Consider the following 22,091-nt stretch of genomic DNA (forward strand, 5'->3'; position numbering starts at 1 on the left):
TAAGTTCTACAGATTGATATCCAGATTTAGTTCTTCATTCTTCCATCTTTCTCATCCTAGTGAGCTGCTAGGAGGTAGGTAGGAATGACCTTGGTCTCCCAGGCATCTCCTGTGGCAGAGAGTGAAGCCCAGCTCCTCCCTCCCCTGTTGACCTTGGCCACCAGATCCATAGTCACCAGAGGGCTGTATCCTTATGGGTAGAATTCACTCTGGAAGTGCAGTAGGACAGTCCTGTGCTCTTAGGTGAGCCCAGCGCTGTGTCCTTGCCCATTTTCAATCAGCTTCAGGCCAGGGCTCATTTTGGACTCTCACACTTTTTCACTCACTCAGGCTGTTTCTTTCCAACTAGGTAGAAGAAAAGGCAAAATTTGATGGAATTTTTGAAAGCCTCTTACCCATCAGTGGTTTGCTTTCTGGAGACAAAGTCAAGCCAGTCCTCATGAACTCAAAGCTGCCTCTTGATGTCCTGGGCAGGGTAAGTGGTTCTCTCGCACCGGGCACTGCTGCTGAATCCAGTCAGCCCCGTGCTCACCCACCCCGGACACTTCGAGGCCTCGCTGCACGGCCGTGCAACGTCGGGTCTCATAAGAGCCGACATGGGTGGAGCAGTTGCTGCAGTTGGGCTGGCTTGGGGCCTCACAGGGTGCAGCTCACAGAGGCTCCCCAGCACACATGGGGAGCAGCCTGAGAAGTGCACTCACTACCCAGGGCTCGGGGCAGGCAGAGCTGGGACTCAAACTCAGACTGTGATTTCCCCCTCTGCATTGTGCTTCTAGGGGAGGAGTATGGGCATATATGTCTGTATTTCTTTATTTCTTTTCTATTTTTAATTTTTTTTCCTGCCTATGAACCTAAGGTAAAGGTACTTTCAATTCTGCTGCAAGTTTAGATAAAATTTTATGCATTCCCCCCCTTTTTATTTAAAAAAAAAAAAGCCTCAGTTTTGTTCCTATTAAATACAAGTTTTTTAGATACAGGTTTCTAAACCAGACTGTTTTCCTTCTAATGAGGTTTGCGTTTTGGCCCCTCATGTTTGCTCTGTGCACAAAGCCCAGTTCTGCATGGCTATCTCTGTGCTGAGTTTCCCGCTCTGGGTCGAGAGGGGATGGATGTTGTCATCTCGCTGGATGGAGTTGCTGATGTGGCAGGTGCAGACCTAGAGCAGGAGGGTGGAGCATGGTCCCTGCTGCCTCAGGCCACGCCTGTGGGTCTGGCTCATGACATTTGGTAGAACCATGGGGAAAGGTGCAAATTCCTACCCACTTGGATTCACCTAATAATTTTCCTGTTTGAATATCACTTTTGCACAGATACTGGCCCATTTGATAGGACCCAGATAGGACTTTGTTTTGAAATGAGGCCACTAAGAAAGGGGATCTCACAGATCCCTTTGTCTTCTTTTTGGCTGTGGTGTGGTGTAGACGGAGGCCTCTGATGGGGACCCACGCTGATCACCAGTGGTCTTTATGAGGCAGGATGGGGTGATCTGCTCCTGAACAGTGTGACAGTTCTTCAAAATACCTGACAGTTGGGTGTAATAGTGTTGTAGAGCCAAATCCTGAACAAGACAAAGATCAACAGAGGTGGAGTGTGCTTTATTAGAAAGGGAGCTACGGCTAGGAAGGGTGGGTTCTGCAGATCTTCTACCTTGGCTCCAGGTCTTGTCCACAGGGGTCACTTCTCGTCTACTCCTCTCTCCTTCTCTCCCTCCCTCCAAGCATCAACCCACACGTGCACCCATCCATGTATGCGTGCGTCCACACCCATGCATGCACCCACGTCCACGCACCCATCCGTCGTGCATGCATGCATCAGTGCACTCAGGCATCCATCCTTGCATCTGTGCACACACTCATTCACCTGTGCATCCCTGCACCCACGCATTATGCATCCATTTAGTCATTCAGAAGCATTTTTCGGAGTCTGCTATGGGCCAGCTTTGTACTGAGCACTGGGAAGATGGGGATGAAATTAAATACAATCCAGGGGATCAAATAAGTAAGTAATAGTTAAGATCTTAATATTTATTGAGGGCTTAGTATGTGCTAGATCCTTTTCTAGTGCTTTGCAGGAATGAAGTCACCAAGTACTTGCAACTACTTTGTTAGGGATGGTGTCACTTCCGTTTTCCATGTGAGGAAATGGGGGTCCTTCAGAGTCGCTGGTTAGTCGCTCAGGGTTGCATGGAGAAGGGAATGAGGTCCTGGTGGTCCCCAGAGCCTGCGCTCTTCCCTGGTGCTCCCCACCCCACCCCCCGTAACCATTGCCTCCCTGATAATCACGGTTCTGCTTGCTGGGGACAGTGGTAGAGGGGGAGGTTCCTGACCCGCCTGAGCAGAGGGGTACAGGGCAGGCAGGGAAGGCTGCCTAGAGTAGGTGCCCCTGGGTTATAGCCTTTAGAGGGAAGGAACGGGTGGCAGATGACGGGTTGAGAAGGCCGGGCACAAGACAGCATGAGCAGAGGCAGCCTGGCACGCTGAGTACGGCTGATATTCTCACCAGGCAGTTCTACCCCTGGGGAATGTTGAGCAGTATCTGGAGACGTTTTTGGTTGTCCCACCTGGGTTGGGTGTTACTGATATCAGGTAGGTTGAGGCCATGGTTGCTTCTCAGTATCCTATAATGCACAGGATGTCCCACCACAGAGATGATCTGGCCCCGAATATCAGTGGTGCTGCGGCAGGGGAGGACTGTGGAGTCAGGAAGGCCTGTATGTGCCGTATTTTTGGGAACATTACTCTTCTGAGCTTCTGCTTCTTAAATTGAGACCAAAGACATAAAACACTCAGCCCAGTGCCAGACACCTTTAAAAGGGCATCCATATGCTTGAGGGGACTGTGAACAGTTAGAAGTCCCTGGAGATCAAGGTGGAGTCCCAGAAGACTGGGCTGGGGTTGAGGGACCAGCTGAGGGCACAGTGGTCTCCATGTGCACAGGGGCTGGATGCCGTCAGCAGGGTGAGGTGGGGTGAGAGTGCATTCTAGAGCAGGTCCTAGGTTACCCTGGGTACAGGACTGGAGGCAGGGAGGCCAGCTGGAAGCTCTGGCCTCTGTGGAGTGTTAGAGAGGCCTAAGCCAAGGGCACAGCAGCAGAGGGTGAAGAGGAGGGTCCACATGTGAGAAACATCCCTGGGCTGAAGATCCTAGTGATCGATTGGGGGGCGGGTACCAGCATATGTAGCATCATGAATGGACCCTGGGCTTCTGCCTGGCTCTGGGCACTGGTGCCACGTGCAGCACTGTCCAAGTCAGACAGGTCGCTGGTCCTGGAGGGCTGACTTGGGTCAGGAAGCTAGTGCCTTGGTTGTACTTTAGAAAACCCAGCACACAGCCTTTGATCCATGCCTGCCTTGTCTTTCAGGATGCTAGGTCGGCCTGGCATATTTTGTGGCATCTTTCTCACCATCCACTGATAGGGGAGAGGAGACAAGATCCCACAGACCTACTCAAATGCATTCCCGTGGCCCTGCTGTGAATGGGGGCAGGGGCTAGATGTGTGTGTGTCTGTGTTTGTGTGTGTCAGTCAGTGGGGGCGGGAAGGTGGGCTTGTGTTCAGAGCAACACCTGCACCAAAACCAAAGAATCTAAAAATCAGGGTGGACGTGATTACAATCATGATCATTTGTTAGAGAAAATGAATGTTAATATGGTGGAAAGGATCTTGGAATTGACAGTACTTCATTGGATGATGGTTTTTCAGAGAACCTACAGACTGGTTCTTAAATGCATTTTGATTGCCTTGTCTTAACCCTAGTGTGCAGTCAAAATCTGAGTTCTGGTGAGCATGCGTGCTGCCACACAGGCCCTTCCTCCCAGCAGTAACCCTCGGTACCGCCCCCCACTAACTAAGCCTTGCTGCTCTCTTCCCTTGCAGGTCTGGGACCTCAGTGACATCGACAAGGATGGGCACCTGGACAGAGATGAGTTTGCTGTGGTAGGCCCCTGCTGTGACTCTCTTTTCCCACTCTGCTGAGGAAGGAAATAGGCAGCTCATGTGGGGGTTTCTTGTTTAATTTTTTAAATGTTTATTTTGACATAATTTGGGTGTAATTTGACAGAGAATTCTTTTGAATCTTCACTTAGATTCCCCAGTGTTGCTGTTTTACTACATTGTTTTATCCTTCTCTTTCTCTCCCCTTCCCTCTCTCCTTCTCTCTCATTTGCATATGAATGTATACATGGATATGTATACACAATTAATTTTCCCTTTGAACCATTTTGAAGTAAGTTTCAGACATGGGCCTTTTCATCCTGAAATACTTCAGTGTCTATATCCCCAAACCAGAGAATTCTCTTATATAACTGCTGTCCAATTCAAAATCAGGAAATTGACATTGTCTAATTTATTACAGTATCTATTATGATAGGTTATGTCATGTATGTTATATATTACTATATCTATTATTATATTAATCTATTATCTAATCTAAGGATAGTATTCACATTTTGCCAATTGTTCCCAAAATGTCCTTTATAGTGAAAGACTACAGCCTCATGTTCTTATAATCTAGATCAGCTCCTGCATCTGTCTTTGTGTCTCATGGCCATGTGGGCATTTTTTTTTTTTTTTTTTTAATTTTGGGTTTATTTATTTATTTATTTATTTATTTATGGCTGTGTTGGGTCTTTGTTTCTGTGCGAGGGCTTTCTCTAGTTGCGGCAAGTGGGGGCCACTCTTCATTGCGGTGTGTGGGCCTCTCCTGTTGCGGAGCACAGGCTCCAGACGTGCAGGCTCAGTAATTGTGGCTCACGGGCCTAGTTGCTCCGCGGCATGTGGTATCTTCCCAGACCAGGGCTTGAACCCGTGTCCCCTGCATTGGCAGGCAGATTCTCAACCACTGCGCCACCCGGGAAGCCCCGTGTGGGCATGTTTAAGGCCAGTGGTTTGTAGCGTCTCCCTCGGTGCGGGGTTGGCTGCTGTTTCCTGATGATGATCCAGGCCATGCGCTTTTGTGTGGCCGGTCCCCACCGAGGTGATGCTTGTTCTCCCAAGGGCACATGACATCGATAGGACATGTGATGTCTTATTACATGTCTTACTACCTTGATGTCAACCTTGACCTGACCTTGATCAAGGTCGGGGTGGAGGCTTCAGGATTCTCTCTTTTCCTTCGTGCTCCATCTTTCATGAGAGACACGTGGAGACTGAATACCCTGTTACCCCTACCACTCTCACCCGCTAGTTCTTGCATCCTCCCGGGAGTCTCACCTGAAACAGTCAGGTTTCTGGTAGTTGCCAGATGATGATTTTCTAATTCTGTCATTCCTTGCACATTTTCTAGCTGGCCTTCTACTGTAAGGAACTTGTTCATATCAGAGTGGACTTATGCATGTGTCCTCTGTTCTTTGTTCCATGGTTTATAATCCTTTACTGGCATGATTTATTTTGCCCAGTGGGAGTTCCTCCCAGCTGACTCCTTTGTCATTTGGTCACATCATATCATTCTTGAGCACTTGCTTACTTTTGGCATGATAGGATTTTCCTGGCTCTTCCTGTACATCCCCTCTCTCAGCTCCATCATCAGCCATTTTTCCAGGGACCTCCAGTTCCTTATAGTGGAGAATGGTATTAGAAACCAGGATCTGGGCACTGGGGTGCTCAGTGCCCCTGGGATGCCACTGCTTCCAGGCCTTCTCAGCAGACAGAGCTGGAAGTAGGTGTATGTGTAGACATGCCCATCAGGTGCCCTAGCAGCCTGCCATCTACTTACACGTCTGCTTCTGTTCATGCCAGAGCCCTGACACTCCCACCCTCTTCTCCTTTTAGCAGCAGTGCTAGATCTATGTGAGGGTTGGGGCTATTGTGTCCTATGGGCTGCCTTCCCATTCAGCTGCCCTCCCTCCACACCCCTGTAGCTCCCCATTCACCTCTCCCAGCTGCCTGCTGCGCTGACTTTGCCTGGCTCTCACCTCCCCACCCTGGGCCCATGTCATTCTGTCCCTCTTTTTCTTTCTCCCTTCCCCTCTCCTTACTCACATCTTTGATCTTTCTCTTCCGCTCATGAGATTTATTCACTCATCTCATTCTGTTAAATCTCAAAGTAGAATAAAGTAGCTCCTTGTAGTTAAAGACAATGCTCTAATAAATAGTAATTAAGTTCAAGCAAAAAAAAAAAAAAAAAAAGCTGGGAATTCCTAAGTAATAGAAAACGATGAACTATATCAATGTCCCTAAGATACATCTTCTGTTTTAGGAATTTTAAATGTCTTTAAAATGTGATTTTACAATATACAAATGAATGGAAGCTTATTATCTTACTATACTATGGTGTAAAGCCTTTGAGATTTTAAACTTCTAGGTTAAATTTAAACCATTTGCCAAGGAAATTATAAATTTCTCTTACAATTCCACTCATAATCCCTTACACCCCATAGTGCTCAGTTGTGTTTTTTTCCCCCACACATCGACTCTGTTTTGCCTTTTTTACTTTGAGCATTTTCCATGTTTCTCCATCATCCTGTTCTTTTCACTAGCTGTCCATTATTTTTTTTTTATTGTGGTAAAATACGCATAACAAAATTTACCATCATAACCATTTTTATTTAATTAGTTTTAAAAATATTTATTTATTTATTTGGCTGCACCGGGTCTTAGTTGCGGCACGTGGGATCTTCATTGCCGCGTGTGGGATCTTCATTGTGTCACGTGGGATCCTTTTAGTTGCGGCATGTGGGATCTAATTCCCTGACCAGGGATTGAACCCCGGCCCCCTGCATTGGAAGCATGGAGTCTTAACCACTGGACCACTGGGGAAGTCCCATCATAACCTTTTTTTTTTTTTTTAAAGTATTTTTTCCAATTATTTATTTATTTATTTATTTATTTCTGGCTGTGTTGGGTCCTCGTTTCTGTGCAAGGGCTTTCTCCAGTTGCGGCGAGCGGGGGCCACTCCTCATCGCGGTGCGCGGGCCTCTCACTATCGCGGCCTCTCCTGTTGCGGAGCACAGGCTCCAGACGCGCAGGCTCAGTAGTTGTGGCTCACGGGCCCAGCCGCTCCGCGGCATGTGGGATCCTCCCAGACCAGGGCTCGAACCCGTGTCCCCTGCATTAGCAGGCAGATTCTCAACCACTGCGCCACCAGGGAAGCCCCCATCATAACCGTTTTTAAGTGTACGGTTCAGTGGTATTAATACTATCACATGGTTGTGCAACCATCACCACCGTCCATCCCCAGAACTCTTTTTACCTTGCAAAACTAAACCTCCATCCCCATGAAACACTAACTCCCCATCCCGCCTCCCCCAAACCCCTCATTATTTGTTTTTATATTTCTTTTGATGACACTTGACTTCAGGTGTTAGTTAGTATCATTGAACTGCCTTTGGGGTGGTCCCCAGGAACGGGGTGATTGGCTTGGAGTGAACCCAGGAACACGCCTCTCTCCTCACAGCCTCATGAGCCCTGAATTTCTACTTTTGTTTTGTTTTTATCATTTCTCATCATTTCAGCCAAGATTTATGTTCTTTTATAAGTGGGTCTTAGAGTTGTGTCATTTTGTGTTTCTTTTCATCACTAGCTGAGTTTGGCATTTAGTACAGTTTTTAAGTGACTGTAAATTTTTACCTGTGTTAATGATCTGTTGGTAGCAACTTAAAGACTAGTTTGAAGTGGGGGGGGCGGTTGTAATTTTGGTTTTGTTTTGTTACTTTTTAAAACAGACTTTTCAATCCTTGTTTTAGACAAAGTTTATTTTCCCCTGCCTACCTCGAGCAGGAGAGCCACCTATCCATCCTCAGCACACACACCCTTTTGGGTAGTTTTCTGTCTCCTGAATATCCTGAAGTACAGGCAGCTCTCATGGTGTGTCTTTTTTCCCCTTCCAGTTTTCTTGAGATGTAATTGACAGACAGCACTGTATAGGTTTAAGGTGTACTATCATGGTGAGTCTGTAGACTTCCACGTTCCAGTACTTTGAAAGTCGTCAGCCCTGGAGACAGTGGCCTTGCTGTGTGGCGAAGGGACATGTGTGGAGTCTGGCATGATTGGATTCCTTTTGTACTCATTTCAGTCTCGCATGATTAAACATACGTCTTAGAAAATTATGCATTGGCGGTGTAGCTCATCAGAAAGGTTTATTTTTACTGTGTTCCGTTTGGAAGCAACCTCAAAAAGAGCAGTCTTCATCACATCACTGCAGCCCCTGAAAGAGCTGCCCTCTGCCCACCCTGGCCCCGGGCCTCGCCACCTGAACGCCGTTCTCTTTTGTGCTCACAGGCCATGCACTTGGTGTACCGAGCCCTCGAGAAGGAGCCTGTGCCCTCCGCCCTGCCCCCATCCCTCATCCCACCATCCAAGAGGAAGAAGACGGTGTTCCCGGGAGCTGTGGCCGTCCTGCCTGCCAGCCCCCCACCGAAAGACAGCCTCCGCTCCACGCCTTCCCACGGCAGCGTCAGCAGCCTGAACAGCACTGGAAGCCTGTCTCCCAAGCACAGTATCAAGCAAACACAGGTACGGTGCCCCCTGCACGCGTGGCCACGTCTCCGAGCAGCTGTTTGCACTGCTGTGTAGAGTCCCAGCAAGATGTTTCTCAGCAGCAAGTAGTTCGTGACCCAAGAAGGGTAAAGTCTGTGATTAAATTAAATCTTTACAATAGGTGTCTTAGTCCTCTCTGGCTGCTGTAACAATGCCGTAGACTGGGTGGCTTCTAAACAACAGATATTTATTTCTCACAGTTCTGGAAGCTGGAAGTCCAAGATCGAGGTGCCGACAGATTCGGTGTTTGGTGGGGCAATTCCTGGTTCACAGGTGGCCGTCCTCTTGCTGGGTCCTCACATGGCGGAAGGGCCATGGAAGCTCTCTGGGGTCCCTTTTATAAGGGCACTAATCCCATTCATGAGGGCTCTGTCCTCATGACCTAATCACCTGCCAAAGGCCCCACTTCCTAATACCATCACAATGGGGCTTAGGACTTCCAGCATATGAATTGAGGGGAGGGGGGGACACAAACATTCAGACCATAGCAACAGGGATTCAGAATTAAGTTTCTCACTCACTTACATATAAATACCAACTCTCCCCAAGCACACCCAGCACTACTCACCCCTCTGCCCCTCCTGCCTCAGGCAGACCCTCTGCTGGGAGGGCGCGTCCCCTGATTGCATACTGAGGCACCTGGCATCATGAGGCCTCTGCTCATGGGGCACCTCATCTGGGGAGCCTGGTGTGACCACACCCCGGACCAGCCACCCTCTACCTGCTCTCTTCTAGATTTCCCACAGCTGGTCTGTTATGCGGTTAATTATGTATCATCTGTCCAGATCCCCCCCAACCCCCCGCCATTAGCTTCATGAGAGCAGAGTTCGTTCTTGGTTATAATCTCAGCATCTAGAAGGATCTCTGGTACTCTGATGCTCATTAAAAATATGTTGAGTAATCAGGTAATTAAGGGAGGTATCCATCTCGTGTTAGGAAGACAGGAGGGGGCTCCAGCTCTCCATGTGGCAGTATCTTATATGTCAAAAAAGACGTTTCTTGTTCTGGCAAAGGCAGCATCATAATGGGCTCTTTATAAAAGGGCGCCTTGGAGATTGTCTAAAACGTGCAAGGACATGAGTTACATCTGGAATCATGCTTTGCTTTCTGCCTCATTTGTTTCAAAGGCAAAGCAATGAGTTGTGCCAAGAAGGCCAGCCAGCACCCCATGCAAGTTTTCAATATGATAAAAATGAAAACGAGAAAGGCATAATGAGAGTGATTTCTCTTGATAGTGACATAATTTTAAAGTTAAATATTCGACTTGAAAGGCTCATTTTCAAGGAGCTTATCATATCTTAGAGTTAAAAAAAAGAGATCAGAGAGGGTCGATGAGGCTTGGTCATAGGGGCTAACACAACTCCCCTCACCACTCTGGCCAGTTGGAGAGGTGTGGCCTCCGGTTGGTGAGTTGTATGCGGCTCTCTGTGAAGGAGCCCAGCCCCAGATGGCCCTGCCCGGGCACCTTTATCAGCTCACCAGCCGTGCCCGGCACTTCCTGGGGGTGCTGCAGTGACTGTGCGATGGGCCCCTGCCCTCTGTGGGGAGACAGACGATAAGCAAATTGGTAAACTAAGGAAGGTCCACCAGTCGTGAGAAAGCAGAGCAGGGCCTGGCCTGGAAGTGTCGGGGTGAGGAGGGGGCTGTGCTCCCGCAGGTGGGGCCAGCTGGCAGGCTACCGCTGCTGCGGTGACATCTGAGCTAACACCTGAATGATAAGAAGCCATCTGAGGACTAGTGCATGGCAAGGCTCTGAAGTGGAAACACTCCGTGTGTCCTTGAAACAGGAAAAAGGCTGAGGCAGGGTGAGCCAGGGGATGGTGAGATGGAGTCGGAGAAGCGGGGCTGAGGCCAGCTACTTAGACCTACATGAGCTGCTGTTTTTCAAGACCCAACACCTTGAGTCTGCAGAATTCTTGCCGAAAGCTCTTAAGTACCGTAGGTTAGGCCAGATGGGGTATGTTTTACTGACAAGGAAGCAGGCGGGGCTGAAGTTGTTGTTGGGTGCAGGCCAGCCAGCCTCATAATACCGCCCCCTGGTGATCTGGCAGCTCTCCCCAGATGCCAGGAGCATGCTGCTGACCCCCCTGACTGGACCAGTTGTGCTAGTGGCCACCGCTGGGGGTCACAGATGGGCGTGTCTGTGTCCCCGTGGAAGAGAGGCGGCTGGTGGAATCGCAGACATGAGAACGGGCATTTCTGTGGACCCACAAGTTCCATGCTTTCCCCACCCCCACTTTCCTCATCCCCAGGGCAGCAGCACCCTACCTGGGGCCCCCAGAGGGCCGCCCAGTCCAGCTCTCATGGCCATATGTGAGGGGAAGCCCCTTCCAGCCACAAGGGTCTGTTCCCTTTGACTGGAGGCCTGCAGCTGCTAAGCTGACCTTAAACCCAGCCCTTTCCAGGAGACCCAGCTCCAAGGGGGAGGTTGTCCAGTGTTGGATTTTTAGCCAAGTAGGCATCGGATTCTTGCTGCTGACATACCCTGAGACCCCCAGAAATGAGGCAGCAAGTTCATTGTGTTTGCGCAACGAATGTCTGGACCCTCATCATCCCAGCGGCATGATCTGTTGGGGCCCATGGGACCCAGAAACCAATCCCGCCTCAGCTCAGCTTGTCTGCCCATTGCTCCTTCTTCTGTGGGCATCTCAGTGTCAGCGTATGAGCTCGTTCCAGGCTCTTGACTTAAAGGCAGCAAGCATCTTCATTAAAACTCCTTTATGTGCATCTTTACGTCTCCTCTGAACTGTTCAATGACAGACCTGAGGTGGCTTAGAAAATTCCTGTAATGCAGCAGGTAAAACGCTATCTCAGTTCTCGCTGCCTGAGCCTTTGCAATTTGAATCTGGTCCGTAAATTCTGATGAATTTTTTTTTGATAAATCCTTGCTGTCCTAAATCATTCTACTCCCTACCCCAAACCCTGGGTAATGTGTTGTCCCTTTCTTCCCAAAATTGCTTTCTGGATTCCTGGTGCTCACATCAGGATCCCACTGATTTAGATGATAAGAGAGACCTGGTCAGAAAAGCAGATGAAAGGAAACATCTCTACAAAAAGGGGCAGAGACGCTGTGAAACGTGCTGTGATGGGAGCCCCAAAGGTCAGAGGTGACACACCCAGAATAAGCAATTGAAGAGGCCTGCCACCAAGTGCCCAAGGGACCTGGATGCCTCTGAGTTGGAGGTGCTCTGGCCCTGGCAGACCCTGGCATTTGCTTTTCTTAAGTAGAACTAGAGCAGGTGGTGTTAAGAGGTCACAGGTGCACAAGGTGGCCGAGCCCCAATGCAATGAAATCACAGTAGCTCGCTGGGCTCTCAGCTTCGTCTGCCACAGCAGGGTCCTCGTGAATGTGGGGTGCTCACAGGTGGTGGGCGTGCTCCTCAGAGGCCCGGGCTCCCCCACCAGCAACACAGGGCCCTGAGTGCCCGCCTGTCATGCAGGTGCAGTTTTCACATCAGCCTCACTCACTGCCTGTCAGTGCCTTGTGTGTACTGACACCTCACAGGGGGTCTGCTGTGTGGCAGGGAGTGGGGTCAGGGTCAAAGAAGGATGGAGTACAGAATCCTGGAACTGTGGGCATTGAGAACGCCCCTGCCGCTGCAAAGAAGGTCTGCAGGTGGAGGACAGAAGGCCAGGAAGGCTGGCATCGGTGCTGGGCTGGTTCTCGGGAGACAGTCCTTCCAAAATGAGTGGTCAGGAGGGTCCTCTCTGGTACACTTGAAGCCCCCTCCTGGAAGGGGATCACTTTCCGTCGTGGAAGGCTTTCCTTCGTGTCCCAGGCAGTGGGGATGGAAGGGCTGTTGTTGGTAGAAGGACCTGCTGGGTCTTTACATCCCTCTTAGTACAAAGATTTCAGGGCACTGTGATGGGATGGAAAGAGGCGCAGACTGGCCACTGGGTGAGACTGACCGAGTCAGCATTAACCTCTCTGAGCCTCAGTTTCCCCTCTTACAGAACAGGGATCCTGTCTGCCCTCTCGGCTCGTGGAGGGTTTTCTGCTAAAATGAGCATGAAAACTCTTTAATAGTGTGTATTCGCAGTTGATAAAAAGCTTGAGGATTAACTTCTGAAAAACCCTTTCAGCCAACAGTAAACTGGGTGGTGCCAGTGGCGGACAAGATGCGATTTGACGAGATATTCCTGAAGACCGACCTGGACCTGGACGGCTATGTGAGCGGCCAGGAGGTGAAGGAGATCTTCATGCACTCGGGCCTCACCCAGAACCTTCTAGCGCACATATGGTAAGAGCAGATAGATGGACGTCTCTTCCTAAGTACAGGGGGTCTCGCTGTGTGAAAGTAACGGCTGTGGGTGGCTCACATGTTGAGTGAGACTTGTGCTGCCTGAAGGGCCGGAGCGGGTGAGCAGGTCAGGAGGGAGCGGTAGTCAGGGCTGAGTGTGCAGACCTGTGTCCTGCATTCCGTGCATGTCAGTTGACCCTCCTCCGGCAGCAAGGTCTCCTGTTTTGTCCCTCCAGAGAGCCCTGGGGCAAGTTCTTGCTAGTGGTTATGCAGCCTTCAGCCCAGCCAGTGAGGGTGCAGGTGCTCGGCCCCACCCCCCTCTGGTGGGAGGGTGCAGTAAGGGCCCCAGAGGCTCCGGCAGGGCCACCCTGGGCATCAGGGCTGTGGCCATCTCTCCTAGAGGCCCTGCCCCGTGAAGGTCAGTGACACGGCTGGTGGGAGAGGGTGAGACTGGTCTGCACCTCAGGGCTGGTTGAGGAGCTGTCTTCACCCCCACTTTCCTCCAGGGCCGGCGGAGCGATCTTCATGGCACTGGGATGGCTCCTTTTGTAACTAGCCAGTAGTGAAAGTCGCTTCCTAGCTTTCTCAGGGGAGAAAGCCCTCCCACTTTAGAGGGCTTCACTTGGGAGTTGTAAGAAGAGAATTTCCGTGTAATTCTGGAGGGGTGAACCCCTCCAAAGAGAGCTGTGAAATTCACTGTGACTTGGGGAAATAACCATCCTTAACAGTAATTCAGAGATAGCCACGTTGCAAGGTGAGGCCCCGCTGGAGAAAACGGGCTGTCCCTTCTCAAGAAGCACACGACACCTAGTCAGTCAGCAAAAGGCTGTGGGAAGACTGGCTCCTTGTGACGAGTCAGGGGCAGTCTCTATCAGGCCCTTCAGATCCAGTGCCCCCTTTATCACCCTGAAATGCACGTGCACGGAATTCAAATTATACCCCGATCGTAACGTAGAGTAATTTATAACATGTATCTCAACCTGTAAGTGACATGACGATACGTAAATGACACAACGAAATCACAAATACGCTTGGATTAAAAAGAAAACACGCAGAAGGCGTTGCATACAGGGAAAAAAAGGCAAGGACAGAAAGAGTGAGCTTTAGAATAACCACTGGGACAGTGAAAGGACAGTCTGGGTTTGTTTGCAGGTGGCCGGGTGTGGGAACATATCCAAAGTGGAGATAACAAGCGAAGAAGGATTGAAGGGACAAAACGAGGACGTAGGCCTGTCCCCCGCAGTGCCCGGCACCGTGCCACTCAGCGTGGTGTCAGAATAAGCACAGTAGGGCTTCCCTGGTGGTGCAGTGGTTGGGAATCCGCCTGCCAATGCAGGGGACACGGGTTCGAGCCCTGGTCTGGGAAGATCCCACATGCCGCGGAGCAACTGGGCCCGTGAGCCACAACTACTGAGCCTGCGCGTCTGGAGCCTGTGCTCCGCAACAAGAGAGGCCGCGACAGTGAGAGGCCCGCGCACCGCGATGAAGAGTGGCCCCCGCTTGCCGCAACTAGAGAACGCCCTCGCACAGAAACGAAGACCCAACACAGCCAAAAATAAATATAAATAAATAAATTAATTAAAAAAAAAAAAAAGAATAAGCACAGTAATGCTGCCCTGGGTGGACGCGGACAGAGTACCCCCCTGCACGTGGGCCTGGGGGCCCCCGCTCCTTCAGAGACCAGGGAGCAGGGACGGGCCGGAGAGATGGGACCGCAGCCCGAGAGCTGCCGTGGGCTGGGTGTGCAGCAGGACTGGCCCTCGCCAGCAGAATCAGGAGAAATAGTTGCAGTTCGAAATTATCACACCCCGCCCTTGAACTGTGACAAGAACAAAGACATTTTAAAACCAGCCTTGAGTAGAGACATTTAGAGGGATCTCCACCAGCCCTGTTCACTCACAGTGTCTGGGCTTGAGTCTGTTACACGTTCCCGGCTCTTCTTCGCTCTGCATCAGGACATGGTTTCACTACTCTCTCAGTAACTACGTGCAGTGGGAAGGAGTCTGCATGTTGAGTGGACAGAGTGAAGGGATGACATTTTTCACAGATGTGGAGGCCTTGTCCTTGCTGCATGAGGCTTCCCTTCCCGTACGGCCGGCTCTCGGTGACCACGGGTGTGGCAGAGCTTCCACACTGCCTTGCCCATGTGCCAGGACACCAGAAGGCCACGAGGGCGGGGTCACCTTAGCAGCGAGGGACTGTCCCCTGTGTAGCCATGCCTGGCTTTGCAGGCCCCGTCCCCTCATGACAACCCCAAATGCTGCTTGTCATCCCCATTGAAGACCAGCGGCCCAGGCCATTCAGATAACCCAAGGCTGCAGGAACCAGCTGAGGGTCTGAGTGTGTGCACTCGGCTCCAGCTTCCACTTACACAGGAATGTGAATCGCATCCACTGCCTGCACACCATCAGAAGCCAGCTGCGTGTCTCGTGGCTGCTAACAGGGCTTCCCAAGGGACCTCGGTCCATGGGTGGGGCTTGGCGGTTCTCCAATTGGGAGAAGAGCCCCCTCCTGCCCCGAAGCGCTGGTGGGGGGGTTGTGACTGCTCCCCAGGAGGGGGATGTTCAGTGGAAAAGGAGCTGCAGCTGTAGCCCGTTGTTTTTATCGTTTTCGTTGTCCATTTTTTAGAAGTGTGGGTTCCGTGTACTTGGAGCCGATTCTGGTGTTTGTGATGTGTAATTAGCATCCCCACATTTCTCCCAGGGCCCTGGCCGATACGAGGCAAACGGGGAAGTTAAGCAAAGACCAATTCGCGTTAGCTATGTATTTCATTCAGCAGAAGGTCAGTAAAGGCATCGACCCCCCTCAAGTCCTCTCGCCGGACATGGTCCCACCTTCAGAGAGAGGCACTCCCATCCCGGTGAGTAGCCGCTGGCCCATCCCTATCGTGTTTGCGTCGCTTCCCTCACCCCGCCACCAGGTGGCGCTGGCAGCCTGCCCAGCCTTCACTAGGGCCACTCGGGGTGTGTCTGGGCTGCCCAGATGGTTCGCAGGTTGGGGGCTGGAGACAGATGATTTTATCCCTTATTCTAAGACCTACTAGCCCATGCTGTGCGGTGCGGGCAGCTAGCCAATTTGTAATTCTTTGTCTGAATTTGGTTGCAGGACAGTTCAAGTTCTCTTGGATCGGGGGAGTTTACTGGTGTGAAGGAACTTGATGATATCAGTCAAGAGATCGCCCAGTTACAAAGGTATGTTAAAGCGTCTCCTTCCCTTCAGATTCCAACCAAATCTACATCCCAGGTTGTTATCGGAAGTAGCAGAGGCTTGTGAACCACGTGGCGAGTTGACCATCACGAGTTTGTTCGGCAGAAATGAAAGGACACAGATTCTCCTGAGTTCCTGAATTGAGTTAATGAGCTCGAGTACTGACATCCTCAGTGGGAGCCGGTGTGGGCTGTGGGGTCTCAGACACATTGTTGCTAGGCAGCCACAGGGCTCCCCGGCCTCAGGAAGGCCTTGTAATTTCTGAACACATACAGTGACTGAGTCTCAGGTAGTGACACTGCTGCTTAGGAGCAACAGGTCAACTCTGAGTCTCAGGCCTTGTGTCCAGGTTTCTGTCTTCACTCCCAGCGCCCACTGATTTGGTTTCCCCACCTGTAAACAAGGGCTTTGGATGGGGTGTCTGTACTCTCAGAGTCTGGCATAAAAGAATACATCTACTTCCTCTATGCCCCTGTGATCTTCTGCAGAACACCATCCTCTTACCAGTTAATTCTGGGGGAGGGCTGGGGGGTGGGGTGCAACAAGCAGAAGGGCCAAAGGCACCCAGCCCTCCACGGGAGAGGGACTGTTTCTTGACCGAAAATGAAAACAACATTACTTTGGCAGAGCGAGCTGGATCCCACTCACAGCTGGATGCCCCTTGGGTGGTGTAGTTTGTGTCCTTAGTGGAGCAGAGCCCTGAGAAGCAAAGGCAGGTCAGATGTCATGTGAGACTGGTTAGGTGGGTGGCTGGCTGGGCACAAAGCCTCAGCCTTGGCCTCCTGCTGAAGCCAGACCCTCTGCTTCATGCTCAGCCCAGAGGATGGCTCCCATTCTGTCACCGGCCCCCTGCGGCTGTATTTCCAAACCAGAGATCAGCACGTGCAGCCTGGCAAGGCTGAGAGGGTCTGCGAGGATGGAGGGCCAGTGTCTTAGAGCCTGGGTGGGCCTGTTAATCAGAACTGCAGGTAGAGGAGGGAGGGGACCCTGTAATGCAAGGGTTGGGGTCTTGGAAGGGACAGTGGTGTCCCAGTCAGGCCAGGGCTGCCTCTTCACAGCTGTGCAGCCTCTGGCAGCCTGGAGCGTTTCCCTGTGAGGGCGAGAGGCAAGCGTGTGCAGAGCAAGAGTGTGCAGGGAGCCAGGCCTGGGTGGCTTTGAGAGTGACCTTCAGGCCTGTTGCTTGGCGGTGTGGCGAAACACGCCTCTCCCCTTGACGTGACTCAATCGTAATGGGTTGGATGTAAAGAGCACGTTGTATCGTTAGGTAGTTCTTAGACTTGTGGAAACGAACATGCAGATGCTCGCGGTTCCATGTCTGGCCCAGTGTCCCAGAGGGGACCTTATTGTCGAGCAAGGGCTGGGTTCCCAGCAGGGGAGGCAGGGTGTGTTGGCCACATGAGATTTCTGATGCCGAGGCAGCCCTTTCAGGCTGCTGTAACAAACTCTCACAGACTGGGGGGCTTGAACAACAGGCCCATACTTACGCCCATCGTGGAGGCTGGAAGTCGAGATAGAGGTGCAGGCAGATCCAGTGTCTGATGGGGCCCATCTCCTGGTTCATAGGCAGCGTCTTCTCGCCATGTTCTCAGAGGGCGGAGGGGCAAGGAGGTCTCTGGGGTCTCTCGTAAGGGCATTAATCCCATTCCTGCAGGCTCCACCCTCGTGACCTAATCATCCCCCAAAGACCCCACCTCCAAAAACCATCACATTGGGGGGTTAGGGTTTCAACATATGAATTTGTGGGGGGCACAAACATTCAGTCTCTAAGGAGGAGAGCAAGGCTGGTTGCTGCCCCGGGGGAGCTGTTTGCAGCTGAGGAGACAGGCAGGGCCCCACCAAGCCCTGGTGTGCACAGCGGCCAGCCACAGCCTCCTGTGAGCGAGTAGCTGGGGGCAGCTGCCAGGCCCAGAGACCCGCACTGCCGCGTCTCGCTGCCAGCCCTCTGGACTCCTCACCCAACTTTGCATCACTCCAAACTCCTCACCGTGGCTCCCCCAGCCGAGCTATGCCTTCCTGTTCCCATCGCCTAGAATGTTTTTCCATCATATAGTCTATTCATAGGCCATGTTCTCATTGCCCTTCCCTGGTCGTCCTATGCAGGACACTGCACACCCCCTTTCCTTATCCCATTGGATTTCCCTTCGTGGTACTTAGGTTGTGTGCCTTTGTGTGTTGATTTGTCGCCTGTCTCTCTCACTGGCCTGTGAGCTCCGTGAAGGCAGGGCCTCTCTCCGTGTGTCCTCGTGTCTTCAGCACTCAGTCTTCTGAGCAGTTGTTGCTCACCATTCATGAGCGAGTGCACATAGGATTTAGAGAATGTATTCATTTTCTCTTGCTGTGTATGGAATGGCTTAAAACAGCACAAATTTATTAGCGCACAGCTCTGTAGACCAGGAGTCCAGATGGGCTTAACTGGGCTTCTTGCTCAGGGCCTCACAAGGTCGAATTCAAGGTGTTGTCCAAGTAGGTGGGGATCTGAATCGAGTTCCTCAAAATTGGGGGTCTGGGGTCTGCTTTCCGTGCTGTGTGGCCAGGGGCTCATTCTGCTCTGAGAGGCTGCCCGGTGCCTCCTCTCTCGTGACCCCTCCATCTTCAAAGTCAGCAGGGGCACGTCCAGCCCTTCTCACCCTGGGCATTGCTTTGACATTCTTTGCTTTAAAAGGCTTGCACGGCCATGTTGGGGGCAAAAGCCTCATGGCATCCACAGGTTCGACCCACACTTGTAGGGGAGGAGGTCAGGTAGGGCAGATGGTCACTGGGGGCGTTCCTATACTTCTGCCCCCACTGAGTGGGGTCAGCCCGGGTGGGTTTCTGTGGGATGGATGGGATTGGGTCTTGAGAAGTTGGGATATTGGGGGAATGGTCAACTCATTCACTCTATCTGTGCTTTCATGAACTATTTTTAAACACAGAGAGAAATACTCACTGGAACAAGACATTAGAGAAAAGGAAGAGGCAATCAGACAGAAAACCAATGAAGTACAGGTAAGCACGTGGCTGGTTTTGGTGGGATCAACCTTGTGTCAAACGCAGTGCAGGGAGTTCCCAGCAGTGATGGTGGAGCAGGGCAAAGGGGGGCACCGATGCACTCATTGGAAACTTGAGCTTTTGGGGGCTTCCAAGTGATTTTTTTTTTTTAGTTTCCTATACCATAAACAGTGGATTTTTTAAAAATTGAGATATACAATTCATGTAACATAAAATCTGTTCTAAAGTGGACAGTTCAGTGGTGTTTAGCGTGATCAGTGTGTTGCTTAACCACCACCTCTGTCTAGTTCCAGAACATCTCCATCACCCCAAAAGGAGACCCCGTCCTCATTAGCCGTCTCTCCCCATTCCCCCTCCCAGCCCCTGACAGCCACGAATCCACTTTCTGTCTCTATGGGTTTGTCTGTTCTGGACATTTCATATAAAGGGAATCATACAACATTTGGCTTTTTGTGTCTGGTTTCTTTCACTCAGCCTGACGTTTTGAGGTTCAGACAGTGACCCCTAACCTGTTCTCAGGACAGTCCTGCTTGGAGAGTCTCCTTGTGGGTGGTGGTGACACTGGGGGTCTGACTGCTGGGGCTCAAACCTGGCTCTCCTTAGCAGCTGTGTGACCTTGGGCAAGTTACTTAACATCTCTAGGCCTCGCGTGACGTTGGTAGTGAGTGGTCTGCTCTCCTGGGCGCTGGGCTGGAGCATGGGGTCTGGCATGTGCTCAGCACTCACTCGTCGTCTGGGCAGAGGGAGGCTGTGCCAGAAGCGAAATGGTCAGTGCCTGGGAGCTGCACCCTTGAAGAGACATCGGTTCTGAGATGTCTCAGGTCTGAATGAACAGAGACGGCTCTGCCGTCGTGAGGAGACTCGAGTTGTCTGTAGGGCTCTGAGAGCGTGGCTGAGCTGTGCCGCTGGGCCTGACAGTCTCCGCGTGGGGCTTCGAGCGCTCCGAGCTCAGAGCCGGGGAAGGAGGAGCGAGGCTGAGCAGTCAGCGCTGCAGCCCCCACGGCTCGGCCGGGGGCCTGTGGGTGGGTGGCTCAGCCTCCCGGCCTGCGTCTTCCCACCTGGCGGTGAGGGTCAGCGCCAAGAGCAGCATCTGGCCGCCGTGCGCACCGCCTGAGAGGCTGGTTCTTTCTGGGCCACCTCCTAGGGCAGCGACCTGAGCCAGGCCAGGGGAAGCAGCACCTGACTCAGTCAGGCTCATGGGGTGCTGGGCGGCCCTCTTTCCGCCTCCCCTGAGCCTGTCCGCACAGGGGCTGTAGGATTCCATGAGGTACCCAGTGGACGGATGGCAGGCTGCGGGAAATGCCGTCTGCCGTAGCTGCCGTCTGCAGGTGGGGTAGGGTGGGTGCTTTGGGACTCTCACTGGTTCACACTGTGCAGCGTCCAGGCTCTTCTTTCCTGGCTTCTCACTCTGTACACGTTGGCGTCGGGGGTTGGGCCTTAGATGGTCCCCAGGAATGTTTTGGATCAGAAGGCAGGGAACAGCCTGCCTCTATTATCGTGTTTTGGTTTTGTTTTTGTTTTTGTTTTTGTTTTTTTGCTCAAATGAGTTGCATCATTTATATGACCACAGGTGAAGTGACTGTCTTTTTCCGGATGTTTGTATGTTCATCCTGTCATTTTATTCTCACCTCAGCCCTCTGATTTCCACCCATGTCCTAAAACTGACCCCTCAGACACAGTTCCCTGTCACCCGTATCACCTCACCCCCATCCTTTCAGCTGTTTGGTGTGGTGGCACTGGCCTCATCTTCCCTTTCACCTTGGCCATGGCCCGGCTGGCCACATGGGTCCCTGGGCAGTTCTCCCTCCCCTTGTGTCTGGGTCACTGCACAAGCTCTGGTTTGCCTTCCCAAAGCTGGGGATCTGGGTGCTGTGATGTCCTTTGGCTCCAGGGAAACCAGTCACCTGGTCTCTGGCACCTGCTCCTGGGCAATTCTAAGAAAGCCGCTGGGTCGCTGTGATGTCTGGAGGTGCTTTCCCCTCTGGTCTGCGGCAGGCTCAGCAAGGCCACCCGAAACCCTTGCTGCTGGGCTCTGACAGTGCACTCCTGCAGCCTTTGAGATGCTGGGGTCTGTGTGGGCCCCAATGGCCCCTCAGAGCTGGAGGGGGCCCGGCGCCCCGATGGGCCCTCAGAGCTGGAGGGGGCCCGGCGCCCCGATGGGCCCTCAGAGCTGGAGGGGGCCCGGCGCCCCGATGGGCCCTCAGAGCTGGAGGGGGCCCGGCGCCCCGATGGCCCCTCAGAGCTGGAGGGGGCCCGGCCAGGCCAGCCCCTGTTCCATGGGAGCATCACGTGTACTCCAGACCAGGACAGGCCTCTGCTGCAGTGTGATGGCAGCTCCTTGGTCAGGGACAGAGCACTATATATATTTTAAAGTTCCCCTGTGAAAACCAGGTTTGATTCTGGTTCCTGCTGCCTTTTCCCAGATGGGTTTGGCCAGGAGATCATGTGCCATGCCTGCCAGCACAGGCTGCAGGTCAGGGCCCAGCGTCGAGTAGCAGGCCTTGGTCCTCAGGTTAGTTTATGTTTGGTTTTAAGCAGTGGGAGCTTCAGCTTCAGCCCCCTCAGGCCTCCCCTTCCCCCTCCTGCCCTGGGGATCTCTCCATTTCTGTGGCTACTGTCTTAGAACCTGCGGCATCTTTGCCTGGTTTACTGTTTCATTTCGTTTTTGTAACAACAGCTTCACTGAGATGTAATTCACATACTGTACAATTCATCCATTTAAAGTGTATAATTCAGTGGGTTTTAGTATATGCACAGAGTTGTACAGCCATCGCCACAGTCAGTTACAGAACATTTTCATCACTCCAAAAAGAAACCCCCTACCCATTAGCGATCCCCAGTCCTTCCCCAGCCCTTGGCAACCACTAATCTACGTTCTTTTCTCTGGATTTTCCTGTTCTGGACATTTCATATCAATGAGATCACATACTGTGTGGCCTTTTGAGTCTGGCCTCTTTTCACTCAGTGTAGTTTTCAAGGTTCCTTCATGTTGTTGCATGTGTCAGTGCTTCATTCCTTTTTATGACTGAATAATGCTTCAGTGTATGGCTGTTTTATTCATTGCTTCATTAGTTGATGGTTGTTTGTGTTTTTCTACTTTCTAGCTATTTCAAGTAATGCCACTGTGAATATTAATGTGCAAGTTTTTGTGTGGACATATGATTTCACTTCTCTTAGGTGTGT

General features: G+C 51.7%; 1 protein-coding gene across 13 annotated transcripts in view; it reads left to right on the plus strand.

The window, feature by feature from the left end:
- The window catches only part of EPS15L1 (epidermal growth factor receptor pathway substrate 15 like 1), a 101,236-nt gene that overhangs the window by 32,249 nt on the left and 46,896 nt on the right, over positions 1 to 22,091 (plus strand). For all 13 annotated transcript variants that reach the window (XM_036846894.1, XM_036846901.1, XM_036846895.1 and 10 more), the window contains 7 exons: positions 350 to 475; positions 3,874 to 3,933; positions 8,215 to 8,448; positions 12,556 to 12,713; positions 15,417 to 15,573; positions 15,819 to 15,904; positions 18,833 to 18,905. In XM_036846894.1, coding sequence (XP_036702789.1) covers positions 350 to 475; positions 3,874 to 3,933; positions 8,215 to 8,448; positions 12,556 to 12,713; positions 15,417 to 15,573; positions 15,819 to 15,904; positions 18,833 to 18,905 — 894 coding nt within the window. The remainder of the gene's footprint in view (positions 1 to 349; positions 476 to 3,873; positions 3,934 to 8,214; positions 8,449 to 12,555; positions 12,714 to 15,416; positions 15,574 to 15,818; positions 15,905 to 18,832; positions 18,906 to 22,091) is intronic.

The sequence above is a fragment of the Balaenoptera musculus genome, chromosome 3, assembly GCF_009873245.2.
Source record: "Balaenoptera musculus isolate JJ_BM4_2016_0621 chromosome 3, mBalMus1.pri.v3, whole genome shotgun sequence".
Classification (NCBI taxonomy): Eukaryota; Metazoa; Chordata; class Mammalia; order Artiodactyla; family Balaenopteridae; genus Balaenoptera; species Balaenoptera musculus.